At 40.2% G+C, this 14,066-nt stretch overlaps 1 protein-coding gene across 2 annotated transcripts in view; it reads right to left on the bottom strand.

The window, feature by feature from the left end:
* The window catches only part of cntln (centlein, centrosomal protein), a 115,824-nt gene that overhangs the window by 81,109 nt on the left and 20,649 nt on the right, over positions 1-14,066 (bottom strand). For both annotated transcript variants that reach the window (XM_032564116.1, XM_032564115.1), the window contains 2 exons: positions 8,223-8,330; positions 2,691-2,810 (listed from right to left, as the gene is read on the bottom strand). In XM_032564116.1, the coding sequence (XP_032420007.1) occupies positions 2,691-2,810; positions 8,223-8,330 (228 nt within the window). The remainder of the gene's footprint in view (positions 1-2,690; positions 2,811-8,222; positions 8,331-14,066) is intronic.

The raw sequence follows: 14,066 nt of genomic DNA, 5'->3' as shown, positions 1-14,066 counted from the left end.
GATTTGGCCCTCATGCCTCGAGTTTGACACATGTGGCCTAAAAGCAACAGGGTCAACCTTACTTCCTCACTAAAAAGATAAGTTGTGTCGATTCATCGCTCATAGTCGCTCTCTGAATCCCTCTGAAGCTAAGCTAGGAGCGACTCTTTGACGGACGGACGGACGGACAGACAGACAGATTTTATTACAGACTCAGAGTCCAGATTACATACAAAAGAAAGCAAAGACAATAAAAGAATAAAAAGTACAATAAAAATAAAAATAAAAAACGACTCCTAGCCATTCAGAAGGCAATCATACCAATGTCTCCAGAGTACAGATGAGTATTTTACTGCACTATATTTGATATTAGTCAACAGTATTATAATTCTATTATTAGACTCGTTTAAACGACAAATAAATTTATACATAAGCTTTCTTAAAACAGCCATCAAAGTGCTGACGCGAGCAGATACAAACAGTTCACTGGCACAGGTCCATCTGGGTTTATTTAACAAGAGTCTCAGTGCATCATTATAAGCCACCTTCAATCTTTGAAGACTGGCTTTTTTAAAATGGCACCACAAATGTGCAGTATGCAGTGATGTACAATATGACCTAAACAAGTTCAGTTTCACTTCATCAGAGCAGAATCCAAACTTACGGACAAGGATATTTGCCTGAGTGTATAACATTCGAACCTGACGGTAAATGTCCTCATCGTCAGACAGACGGTCTGTCAACACATGGCCAAGATATTTTACTTCACTTGAGACATTCAATAAAATCCCAGACAATTTGAAATTTGGGAATACTCTATTTTTGTTCTCCTTAGTGCGACAGATCAAGATGATACTTTTTGATGGATTGAATTTTACATCAAGTAATTCACCATATGCTGAACAGACATTAAGCAGCTGCTGAAGACCAGCTGAACTTGGACTAAAAACCACTAGGTCATCAGTATACATTAAATGATTAATAATAGTATCACCAACCATGTAGTCAGTTCTACACAGGTTTAGCTGCTTAGAGAGGTCATTCATATAAAAATTAAACAACATAGGAGATAAAATGCTTCCTTGTCTGACTCCATTGCCGACACGAAAGGATGCAGACACACAGTTGTCCCATTTCACATGCATCGTTTGATTAGCATACCAGTAGGACAGACATCTTACTATATACTTGGGAACACCAGCTTGGCACAATTTTAAAAATAGTTTTCTATGATTTACACGATCAAAACCTTAGTGGCGTCTAAAAAGCACAGAAAAACTGTAGAATTTTTGCTGTTATAATTTTTCAGTAATTCTTTTAGGCCATATATACACATATCAGTGCCATGTTTGGACTTGAACCCAAATTGATTGTCAGTGGACATAACTATCTTTGCAACTTTTGGCAAAAGAGTTAGTTCAAAGACTTTAGACAGTGTACTAGCTAGGGCTATAGGCCTATAGTTATCAGAGCTGCCAATTTTACCAGCTTTGTTTTTAATCACAGGAAGTAGGAGAACATTCATTAAGGATTCAGGAATAAAACCATGCATAATAAAACCAGTGAAACACAAGGCAAGAAGAGGGACAACCCTTGAGCTGGCAAATTTGAGATGTTCAGCTGAAATAAGATCCATTCCTATAGATTTATTTACAGACAGTTCTTTAATTGCTTGATAGACCTCGTGTGTTTTGATAGTTTCTACACTACTAACCTTGTCAACCTGGAAGGGTTCACTCTGTATACAGGTGAATAATTTGCTGTAGTGATGTTGCCAAAAATTCACAATCATGTTCACCCCAGAAACACCATCGACAGTGAAAGGGAGAGAGGATTTACTGTTATTGATAGTTTTAACCTCTTTCCAAAAGGTTTTTGTATCCTTACCTAAAAGATTTTTTGCCAAGGAATCAGCCCTCATGGTTTGCTCATTCTGTCTAATGAAGCGTAATGCATATTTATATTTAGAATTAGACAACTTTTTATGCTCAAATATAGGGCCCTGCCTAGGTTTACCTGCTAGAGCCCAAGAAGTATAGAATAGAATAGAATAGAATAGAATAGAATAGAATAGAAGTACTTTATTCATCCCAGCAGGGAAAGTAGAAGTAGAAGAAGTAGTAGCTTCACGGGCTTCACTGTGGAATTTAGACACATATGTGTTCCAGCCTGGTCTATTTTAAATCTTTACATTACTTTTAATAAAAGGCAGGTTAGCCCCCAGTAGCGCTTCAATTATGTCGGAACATAATCCAGTTATATTGGTTCTATGTTCAATATTAGAGCAGTTACAGTCTGTACAAGTAATTGCCTCTCTTGATAAATTAATGGTAGATAACAATTGGTAGATAAATTATGGTAGATAATTAATGGTAGATAAGAACGGAGCCATGTTCTCAAACATGGCTCCGTTCTTTCTGGCAGAACTCTTAAAGCTCTGGGACCGGTGGTGAACTGCGCTTTTCAAGTCCTGCCACAAAGTCTGGATGGGAAAAGGAGGAGTGAATGCTCTCAGTCAATGACTTGATGCATTCTGTTGAGTTTCCTTAGCTCACTGGTAACAAAGATCCTAAAATAGTTTTTGTTTTTTTTATAATTCCCTGCTATGTGTCAACACAGTGCTGGTTCATCCCCTGCGTTTAGGAGCGCTTTAATGCCTCCGGACTTTTTGTACAGAGCTGCTTGTGCTAAAATATTTAGTCAGTGGTTACCTTGAGTTGCAGCAGCTCCTCCAGGTCTCGAATTCTTTGTTCTGCTTCGATCCTCCTCCCACTTCCCAACCCCACGCTGCCGGCTGGGGACAGAGACCTGGACCGCTGCACAGGTGCACCCTGGGAGAAGGCGAGCACAGGAAGCACTGAGCTGAAAACTTCACTTACAAAGACATCCACCAACCCATGCAGCAATTAACATGTGTGGAAACGCTGAGTGAATGCCAATAACAGAATCATCTGCGTTCATCCCATTCCCTTCTCACCTCAAGGAAAAGGCGAACATCGCCCGGCGCCCGTAACGCACACGCACAAACAAACACGCTGCCAGAGGAGCGAGGGGAGCCGGTGCAGCAGTCAGCGCACATCTGTGTGTGTGTCTGCGTGTTTGGAGGCAGCAGTTGCAAGCTGAGAGTGCCGAAGGTTTCTCCCTGCAACTGGCTAATGAGTATGTTCATTTCCATTTACATTGTTTCTTTGACAATAATGATGTCCCATTAGGGGAGACTAAAGGGGCTATAGATTCCAGAATGTGCTGGGCTTCATTACAAGAGGTGGGCAGGGAGGCCGCTCTAATTGCTCTACGAGGGGCCTCCAGGTTACACTTGATAGGACAACTGGAAGAGCTGCCGATTAGGAGGGGGGGTGCGGTTCACTAGCCAGTCTCTTCTGCAGGAATAAATAAAGAAACAGAGAAGCGCTGGGGCCGTGCTGTACAAAAGCAGTGGGAACAATATGCTAGTGGAATATGAATATGAGAGGATGGGAGGCCCCATGCGGTGCCAAGGAGGGCTGACCAGATGGCAGGCTAAAATATGCAATGCGACTAAATGCCCAACAGTCCTTGGGCAGAAGAGGATGAGGAGCAGAGGAGAAAGTGAGGAGGTTAACGACGAGATTGTGTACAAGTTCAACTCGTCGGCCAGAATCGAGTTTAAATCAACGCTTCAAAGTTCTTAAAGTTACTGAGCAGAAAGAGGAAGTGGATTCTTCATCACCACTGTGTGGTGAAATACAGCGGCCTGCAAACGTTTTCAAACCTCCAAGTTCTTCCAATTTTTCCAAGTTATGCCAACAAATTTCAAAGGAGCAACATTATGTAAAATCGACTTTGAGCTTTACATCATGCCATGATATTATTGCCTCATCAAAAGCACACCTGAAGTGTTGCTTTGATTCTTTCACGCATGTTAAGGAAAACCAATAATCTCCATGGCAACCACTCAGCTGTGCAAAATCCCTGGGTGGACCTAGGCCCACCTTCAAGGTGCAGCACCTCCTCAGAGCTGCAATTTCCAAGCTTCCTGCCTCACAGAACAGCCCTTCCCCATTCAGCTCCTTCAGACTAGCCAGCAGGAATTAGCAAAAACCCGGTGGTTCTATTACAAACCAACAGAAATAGGTGTATAAATCTGCATTTGAAGAAAAGTGGTTCTGAAAACGTTGACTAGTGCTTTTCCAATACTTAAAGTAAACCATTCGGCTAAATGTTCAGGGTCATGGTCATGCTGTCTTTCAGCGTTTAAACCCCTTAAAGCTCTTGCAATTTGACCCAGCAGTGTGTAACATAACATGCAGGACATAAAAATACTCCCACTGACTGAGCTTTTACTGCGACTACCGATATCTGTTTAGATGTGTCTCTCTCCTAGATGAAGCCACTAATGGAGCTACTATTTCTGTTAATGTTTTACTTTTCTTTCAGATAGAAACTACTCCTGGATCTCTTTTGTGTGCATGCCCTGGTCACTCACACTGAACCTGGTTCTGCTTTTACTGTAGGTTTCTTCTTATTAAAGGGAAGATTTTCTCTCCACTGTTGCTGCAAAGTCAACGACACAATTCCCCTAAAATGTATTTATTTGCAGTTAATGCCTGGCTGTCAATTAATGAATATGTTAGTGCTTGTAAATTGAAGTCAGATTTCTTGTTTGTGTACACAATCCTGGCCAACGAAGCTGTTCTGATTCCATAAATAGAAATCTTTTTAACCGGTTTGAATAATCACCTGAACTTGACTACATTGTTTGATATGGAACGCATGCTACAATTTGGTAAAAGGCTGAACTGACTGCAAGTCTAATATGTAACTAAACCCTTATGTATAACAATACTATAAATTGAATTCCTTATTTATGATTCAACAAAGAGAGAAAATTGTAGATTTTAGGTGAAAATTGTCCAAACTGATTTGTTAATAACAAGACTGTATTTGTTAAATCAGATGTTAGTGTTTGAGCATTTGTTTTTAAAATATCTTTGTATAACGCTGATTTTCATGTATACATAATGTTGGGAATGTGCCTGGAAGTTGACTCTGGTGACCTGCAGTGCCAGGTTCTGCGAACATGCCTGTGTGGGTACCAACCATGTGTTCTGACTCGGCCTTAATGACTTCATGCAACCAATTAGCAGATTGATCTGCATATTCCTGACAAGTGGCGGGCCAACTGGCTTAGCCTTCAAGTACAACAGGGAAAACACAGACGCCAGAAAAGAAAATCCAAACCTAATCTTTAAAGAGGACATGACCAATTATAAAGTCTAGGAGGGTTTTTATGCAGCGTGGTTTTGCAGTGTAAAAAGTCTTTGACCGTGTACAGACATCGTCTGACTTTGCTTTTCAGTTACATGTTTCAGAACAAGGAAATTTTATTTTCAGACACAGACAACTTTAGTAAATACACAAAACTGTTTTTAAGTAGTGGTGTAAGTTAAGAGTCAACCAGTGTTTATTGGCGTCTTTGCTGAATTGCTTTATTTTAATCAACATTTGAGGGGATTTTGCTTAAAGTCGTCGCATGGCATCTCCATTGGATTTAAAACTTTGACTATACCACTTCCTTTTGTCATTTCTGAAAGAGCGTGGTAGAGAGGAGAATTCATTGTTTCATCTTCTGGTCTGGATCGTCACAACTACCACCAACATGTTTGTCATTTTCCAAAAGTTTTCACTGTTGCCTCATCCATCCACAGAATATTTCCCAATAGATTTGTTGGTCATCAAGATATCTTTTGGCAGATTTAAGGCCAATCTCTTCTGATTGGCCTTAAACATTGCCAAATGTTTAAGGCCAACCACTTCTGGGAATGTTCACCATTCGTTTCTTGTGTTCTCCATTTGTGGATAATGGTTCTTACTGTAGTTCACTGGAGTCCCAAAGCCTTAGAAAAACTTTGTGATCCTTTCCAGACTGATAGATGTCTACTTCATGTTGTCAGACAGGTTCTATTGAACTCATTTTTGATTCATCAGGCCTGCCGGTACTTGACTCAACTTTCCAAAAGTTGAGCTTAATTCAAGCTTTTACCTTCTTATATTGAGAAAGGTAATTTCTCAATGTCCTTTTTTAAGTAAGCCAAGAAAGACCCAGTGCTGCAATATCACAACATCTATATTTCAAACAAAGCAAAAGTACAAATGTTGATTTTCTACTGTTTTTTTTTAACCAAACATAAAGACTGAACTGTACTGTTCAGTCTTGGAATGTTATTAGATAGGAAATTTGCATTTAATTTCACAAAACATGACCATAACATGGAAAACCTGCCTCTGAAGATCTCTGAGATTCAGTGTACCAGAATAATCAAAAAGTAGTTAGTAAAATGTCTTCTCAGTTTTTCTTGTGATTATTGCAATGTCAAAAAAATGTGTACAAATCAAGGTTTCTGCAGGTTGCAGCAACTCAAATTTAAGACTTTCACTATGAATGAAATTTAAGACCTATATCAAGACATTAAATATACAAACGAAAACCATACATTTTATATATGAGGGTATATTAGCAGGTTGTTAGCTGCAGGATTAACCCACTGAAACTTTTGCTTGACAGAAAAATTCAGCAAGGAAAAAAATACATTTGTAGAATATATGAGATTTAATAGTTCTGCAACAGCAAAACTAAAGACCTGGGATCAATATATTTAAAGTCAATGTATTTACATTTTTTGTATAAATTTAAGAGATCTAAGGCCTTAATTTTAGATACATGAATGCATGAATACAGTGCATATGTAATTTTTGTGCAAGACTTTGACAAAATGCAAAATGGAGCATGTTTATGTTGTATTAATACTACATGTTCAAAAAACCTTACAAAAAAACAACAAAAAATCTCCAAACTACTTTTGTAAAAGATTGAAAAAAATATTTCTATGTTCGGGGCTTTCAGTGTGCAACAATGAAGCCATCATTGAAACATTTTGCATTTACTAAGTTGTTTTTGTCTGACCTTAAAATGTGGTGATCTGAAATGTTTAAATGTGATAAAATAATAAAAATGAAACAGAAGAATCGGCACTGAAACGCTTCAGCAGGTTTGCTGGAATATGACAGGGCAGCACTTATGGGTGACTGAGCTGTGATGCGTTGAGCTCCACAAGGCAGACAGGAACAGAAAAAAGGTCTGGCCTCTGTTCTTCAGATAAACATTGGTTCTGGTCATGACCTGACCCAGGCTTAGAACCGGGTAACGGATGCATAAACAACACAGGGTCACGCAGATCAATCTGCGTGGGGCGAACAATGAAGAAACACGGGAAAAAAGTCTAAAGCTAAACAGTTTGCAAGCAGGCAGAGGTGAAGCTGTTCTTCAGAAGGGCTCAGTGTCACTGGAGATGAAACATTTTATCAACTTCCTTTCTTCATGCTCCCGCTTTCTCTCTCCAGCTTTCAGAAACTCGGGTCACCGTCATCTGCGGACGTCTTTATGTCTGCAGCAGCATGTCATGGGTCAGTGGGGAGCACTTAAAATAGTTCTGTTCTCCCAGGGAATATAAAAGTTGTATAAATGTGCGCAAAAGTAATAAAAAATAAATAAAATGCACAAATCTATTCACAAAGCAAAGTCACAACTGGAAGAACTCAAGAGAAAGTAGTAGGATTTATGAAAACGTAACAGGAAATCTCACTAGAATACCATCTCTTCTGATTGAAAGCCGTTACAGTAAATTAAAATATCATCTTTATGCCCGAGTTCCTACAGATCAGATGTGTAGGAGTTTCCAGCAGAACCTTTTAGGAGAAGCAGTATCATTATATTTCACATGTAAAAACAAGTAGAGAGGTGCTTCATTTAAGACATAATGAGGACATGTGAATAAATCAGGCACTTAAGGCCATCCCTTAGTGAGTGAGGCCATCTAGAAACTTGTCCTGCCAAACTTATGAAAGGGATACTGAGAAGATCAAAAGCTTCTCTTTTCGCTCATAATGTTCGGCTGAAGCGGTAAATTAGCTGGTGTCTGAGCCCAAGGCATGCGTGAAACCAGCAGCACACGCCGGCCTGGGTCACAGTAGGAGGGGCCTCCGAGTGTGTGGGTGTGTGTGTGTGTGTATGGGGTGTGTGTGTTGGGAAGTCCGGGACAAAGGTTGTCCTGGGCTGGATCTGATGAATCACATGGCTCTGTCTTAACAGACCGTTCTTTTTCCATCCCTCTGCTACGACTTTGATCTAATCTGAGCAAATGGAGTGGGCATGCTCACCCACGTGCTGTCTTTGCTGTAATTGCTGGTGGTGTTCGTTGGCCTACCTGCAGTCTTTTCACACTGTTGGGGGATCGCTGAGGGAAATGTCTGTCCTCTGGCCCTGGATCTGAACTCTGAGTGGAGGCCCGATCAGACGGAGCAGCGGCAAATTGCTGGAAGAAAAGAGAGGCTGTGACCTTTATATTAGCAAAACAAACATTCAGACAGGCAGTTTCAACTTGTCTTTAATAAAAAATTAAATACTATATTTTACTACTTGTGGAAACTGGAAAATAAAACAAAGTCTGAGAGAAATATGTATAATTCCTGGATCACATGGTAAGATTTTTGTCCCGATTTTTCACTTCTGACATTCTTAAAATCGCTCTGATTATTGTGACGGTCCTAAAGATAATCTTTAGAGATTTTCCTGCTGTGTCTTAAAAGTGATCTGGCCCACTCAGAACAACATAAGGACCGATTCAATATAAAATCGGGGCTTATCAATATGCTGGGTTGTCTTGGTGGTGTTTCCCCAGGAAGGCAGCCTGTTGAATGTGACACGTAGCCAATCAGAAAGCGAGGTGATGGAAACACGGAGAGAAATACAAAATACAGAACTACTGCCTCAAAAGTCCGGTCGACATTGCAGAAGTCTTTGTATTGTTTTTTTTTTTCTGTTAAATACATTACACAAACTATCGCCATTGTTTCTTCCCAGTTGGCCATGTTTGATTTCTCTGCTTGATCTCAAGAGGTTTTGCAATGAATGCTGAATGCTGGTGAGTGAAATCTGTGTGTGTTTCTCACTCTCGTATACGCCATGCCCTAAAAGTCCTCCCAAATTTCATCTGAAGTGTCTCCATCAGCTCTCATTGATGTAATCAGGTAATGAAAATTGTGCCATTTGGTCCGTAGGGAGGTGTCCTCCTCCTCTTCTTAGATCGAACCATTTCACAGAGCTCTGTCCAAAGTGTTGTGTGATTGGTCAGAAATCTGTGGGCATGTTTTATGCTGAAATATGTTCGGACATGTCAATATTTCACTTCAACTACTCCACTTCCACTATCTATGACTATCTGTGACCCAGACAGCAACAAAAAACTGGTTAGCATCTAGACTTTTGTACCCTTATAGGTCTACTCTGGTGTAAGAGGAAACACAATTTATGGCATAATTGTGTGACCCGTGTAGCGTAAATTCAAAGTCAATTTGATTAAATCAACAAACAACAGGGAAAAGACATGGGTTGCTTTCTAAGCTAGCTACTTCCAGGTTGAGTAAAAACTGCTGCCTATCAGCCACAAGTAAGTGTGCTACTTTGACAGATTCTGGTGAGAGCAGCTTCACCAGAGTTTATTGCTGCAACTGCCCCACCATGCTGCTCAATTTGGTTTAAAAAAAATTGGGCTGCATAAAAAAAAAATCTAACAAGTTGTGTTTGTTGTAAATGTTTGACAAAGTTTGTATAATTTTTAAAACATTTTTTACGTTTATTCATGTGTAAATAGAGTCTGTACGCCATCACCTAGAAATATTAACATCTGTTTTTTCTTAAGCGTTTGATTTTTAAAAAAAAGTGTGAAAGCCATAAACGAAAATGTGCGTTGCCGTCAGCAACACATCAAAATAAAAGTTTGTAGACAAACAAAGGCATTCATAAGGAGCTGTAGTTGGTCGTGAAGAAAGCTGTGCAGGATGTCATCACCTTTTCTTTCCAACAAGTCCTGATTGTATTATCAGAAACCTGGCATCTGGGCGTGACCTTGTTAACTGCCAGGGTAATCAACTTTAACCAAATGGGAGGAGAGGGGATGATAAATTATTAGTGAGGAAGATTTTGTTCATGTTTTATTAAATTGGCCTGTCAAAGGGGGCTGGTCAAATTATCTGGGGCCTCGTTTATTGGAGGCCGGCCATATTGGCGCATCTGTTACAATTATTTATAATTTCCAGGCAGGCAGCAGGACCAAGTGGGTTTTTTCAGCATCAGCCACATAAAGCAATTTAGAAATTAACTAATGTGGGAGTGTCTGACTTTTCCTCATTCAATCTTTCTTCACGTGCTGATCTTGAAACTTAACTGAAGAAGGGAGGGAGGGAGAGACATACAGAAGGGAAAATACAAACACAATCCAACTATCAGACAGGGGAGAGGATGTGATTGAAAGGAAAAGAAGAGAATATGCAGGTGCAAGGCGGAAAAAAAAGGACTGAAAAGGAGGATGAGTGTGAGAGAAAAAGCTGGTCTCGGTAATTACTGAACACGATTATGTTCTTGGGGGATCTTGTCTGGCACTCGCGGCCCTCGCTGGTGAGGCTGCGGCAAGCGAGACCATATGGAGCGAGGCTGGTGATTGTGCTCCCTGAAGCTCGTGACCCGTCTGCTGCCGAGCCCCTGAGCTGAATCCGAAATGAGACTTGCCAGGCCTAATGTTCTACACACGCACCATTTATGCCACAAAACAAATCTGATCACTGTTAATTATGGAGCAGCTATAATCAGGAGGTAAACCCATCTCCCTGCACCACACACACACACACCCACACACACCCTCGCTCAATCAGCTCCGCAGAAATGAGCGGAATGACACAGAAATCGGATGGACCTGAGGAGCGAGGGCGACGGGGTTCCTGCTCCCGACCAGACCTACTGCACTTCATATTCATGCTGGTGTTTCTTCAAAGAATGTGCGTGTGAATAAATGTATGAGCGTCGGCGTTAACTGGTTGCGTGGTGGGAAGGGACAGCACGCGGGGCGTTGGATGTTTTCTGTGTGTACGCAGCCCGGAGTCCTCCCACGCAGTTTGTTTGACCCGTTCGGCTTTGCTGTAACGAGTGAGCGCAGTGCTCTGTGGCGGCAGCACATGGCTGTGCTTCATTAATGAGGCGGCCTGTGCTACACGGAGGCTCTCATCTAATGAGAGCTGTTGAGTTTGTAAAACACACCGCTGGCGTCCGCGGCGTTAGTGTGTGTCCTGCTCTGGACGAAGGCCCGGCTTCAAACACACACCTAAACTTCTGTTCATCATGTTATTTACTGAAACCAGGAGTTCACACAAGATTACACACTGATAAAAATTAATAAATTAAACACTAGTTAATTTAACATAAAATATGATTAATGTATACTATTACTTAGAACCATTACCCAGTTCTAATTATTCGTCATATTCCATTAAAGCAGATACCAATATATTAATGAGATTAGAGAGGAAAAAAAGTAGAAATACACTGATTACTGATTACAGTTTTGTTTTGTTGTTTTTGTGCTGATTCCAATCTCCAATTTCTGTAAAGTTTTGTAAGATACACTGGAAAACGCAGTTTTATTTATTTTAAATGTTTTATTGGCTCCAGTGGCCTTAATTTGATAGTGAATTTACAGGAAAGTGGGTAATGAGAGAAGGGTGAAGACATGCGGCAAAGGTCGTCAGGCTGGGAATCGAACCTGCGACAGCCTCGTTGAGGACTAAGGCGTCCATATGTGGGTTGTGCTTAACCCCTGCGCCACCACAGCACCCCGATGACACAGTTTTTATGCATTTCCCATCAACAAGTTAAAATGAATATAGGTATTTTATATCGGCTCAGTTTGGTTTATTGGACTGATTTGTTAAAAAATTACTAATATTGGTCGATATGGTGCATCCCTACTTCCCTAGTGCTCCATCTTATGGTTGCCTTTCAATGTTGTTTTGGCAACTCTCGAAAAAGAAAATCCAAGATGGCCGAATGTAACTCCAAATTTTTCATTTGTTAAACTGACGATACTGTTAGTTTAACAAACGTTAAATAGCATCACTGTTAAATTAATAAATTTAACAGTGATGTCAGTTAAACTTGTTAAACTGACATCACTGTTAAATAACAGTGACGTTAAATGACACTAGTTTGATGTTGGTTACCTAAGGAGACAGTGGCTGATTTTCAGACTTTTATGGAGGCAGATAAGATTGGTAGATAAGATAGGTTTCACATTTAAGCATAAGTATTTATTTTCTGCTGTATACATGACTACAATTTATATCACAAAACTTGCCACTTTTTCATTGATTTACAATTCTTATTTCATTTACTGGTGAATTAAAATAGTCTTAATAAAAATGATTCTGTCTGTGTTGTAGTCTTTCAACGGAAGTAAGAACTATCTCGTCAAACCTCAGAGAAACCTTGAAATTAGTATTGGCTAGTAAAAGCCTGTTTGGTCCATCCAATCCTACCTATATTAAGACTTCATAAACATACTCATATTTTTGAAACAATAATAAAACTGTAATTGGTTAAGTAATGATTTAGAAGTAGTTTTCTTGGTGAACATGCCTGCTGTATTTCCTTTTGCAGGAATGGTAAGAACCTCGGAGAGATTTGAACGACTGCCCACACTATTACCAGCATAGCGCTCATTCAGCTTGGTGCTACAGCCAAAAGGCCCAAGGTCTGTAATGGATTCTAATGTTCGTCTTTAATCACCGCTCAGATCTGTTAGCAGCCAAGAATCAGACAACTGTAAATACTTTTGATGCAGTTTGGGAGGTAGTTAGGAACTGTTCATTCAGGCTATCCATCCTTTTAATTTTTATCATGCCCCCTTAATCTGTTTACACAGCCCTCTTTGTTTCAGCAGAACTTTAAGTGTTGCTAGTCTTATTAAAGTTCCTGTAACAGTATAATTAAAAACAAAAAAGACAGGTAATATCTGTGCACAACATGTAAATATAATCCACAATGGGTGTTCTTCCTCTCTCCCACCCTCCTCCTCCTCCACCGGTGTTACTGTGGGAGGGGTGTTCAAAGCAGTCGCTCTGGTGCGTATTTAAATGAGCGCTGCGTCTCCCGCCTGTGCTCCTGTTGTGATCACCACTTTGATCACCTCCAATGTAACTCTCGCCGAAAACATTTAAAATTAAAATGGAATCTGCCCTAACAACCTGAGCATTGGAAATTTAACAGGTGTTCGCAGGGAAGTTGTGAAAGAATCTGGGATTATGCGCTCGGATAGATGCACCTTTAGTGAGACGAGCGCCCGTACGGACCCGGGCCGGCATGCATACAATCTGTCAGTGAAATTACAAGGAGGGAAACAGAAAGCTTTCCCGACTCAGAGTTGTACCTTGGCAAACCTGATGTGTTTGCTTTGATGTAAGTAAAAAAGAAAATAAAAATCTAAATCCGGCTGACAGCATGTCTAAACTGTTACCAGCTCACAATTATGAACTTTATATTTTAATAACTAATGTATTACACAGATTTGCTTTCTATCCTTAACAACAAAAATATAGAGAAGAAAATTGTTACTTACTGAAGACCAGATAAGAGATCAGCTGGTGATTAATTTTAAATTACACCACAATGTGTATAAGGTGGAAAACTCTAACAGTCCGTTACAAGATTCAAATCTCGTCAACTTGCCATGCTACAACCACAGACTTATTTGAAGGAGTATTATGTGTTTTCCAGGCACATAGTGCCATTTTATAGCACAATCAAGTACCTTTGTAATTTAATCCCTTGAAATTTGGCCCCTGTCTCTTTAGAAACTTCAGCTCTTTCTGAAACTCCACCGTCACAAAGTAATCACAATATGGCTCCTCTAGTAACCCTTTAGCAACCAGCATTAGACTGAGAAGTAGCTCCTATAATGAGCTCAGCAGAAGATCAGTTCCACCAGGTGTTTGCTAATTGGTGCTGGCTAGTCTGAAGGAGCCGAGTGGCAGAGGTCTGCTCTGTGAGACAGAAAAACTGCAGCTCAGAGATGGAGCTATGCCTCAAAAGCGGAGCTAAGTCCAACCAGGCCTTTTGCACAGCTGAATGGTTGCCATGGAAATCAAATTATTTCTCAAACATGCATGAAAGAATCAAGCCGGCACTCCAGGATTGTTTGGATGGATTTTGATGGATGGAAGAG

This window comes from Xiphophorus hellerii, chromosome 5 (genome assembly GCF_003331165.1).
Source record: "Xiphophorus hellerii strain 12219 chromosome 5, Xiphophorus_hellerii-4.1, whole genome shotgun sequence".
Classification (NCBI taxonomy): Eukaryota; Metazoa; Chordata; class Actinopteri; order Cyprinodontiformes; family Poeciliidae; genus Xiphophorus; species Xiphophorus hellerii.
Note: the sequence above shows the minus strand (reverse complement) of the source record. Positions and strands in the feature narration are given on the sequence as shown.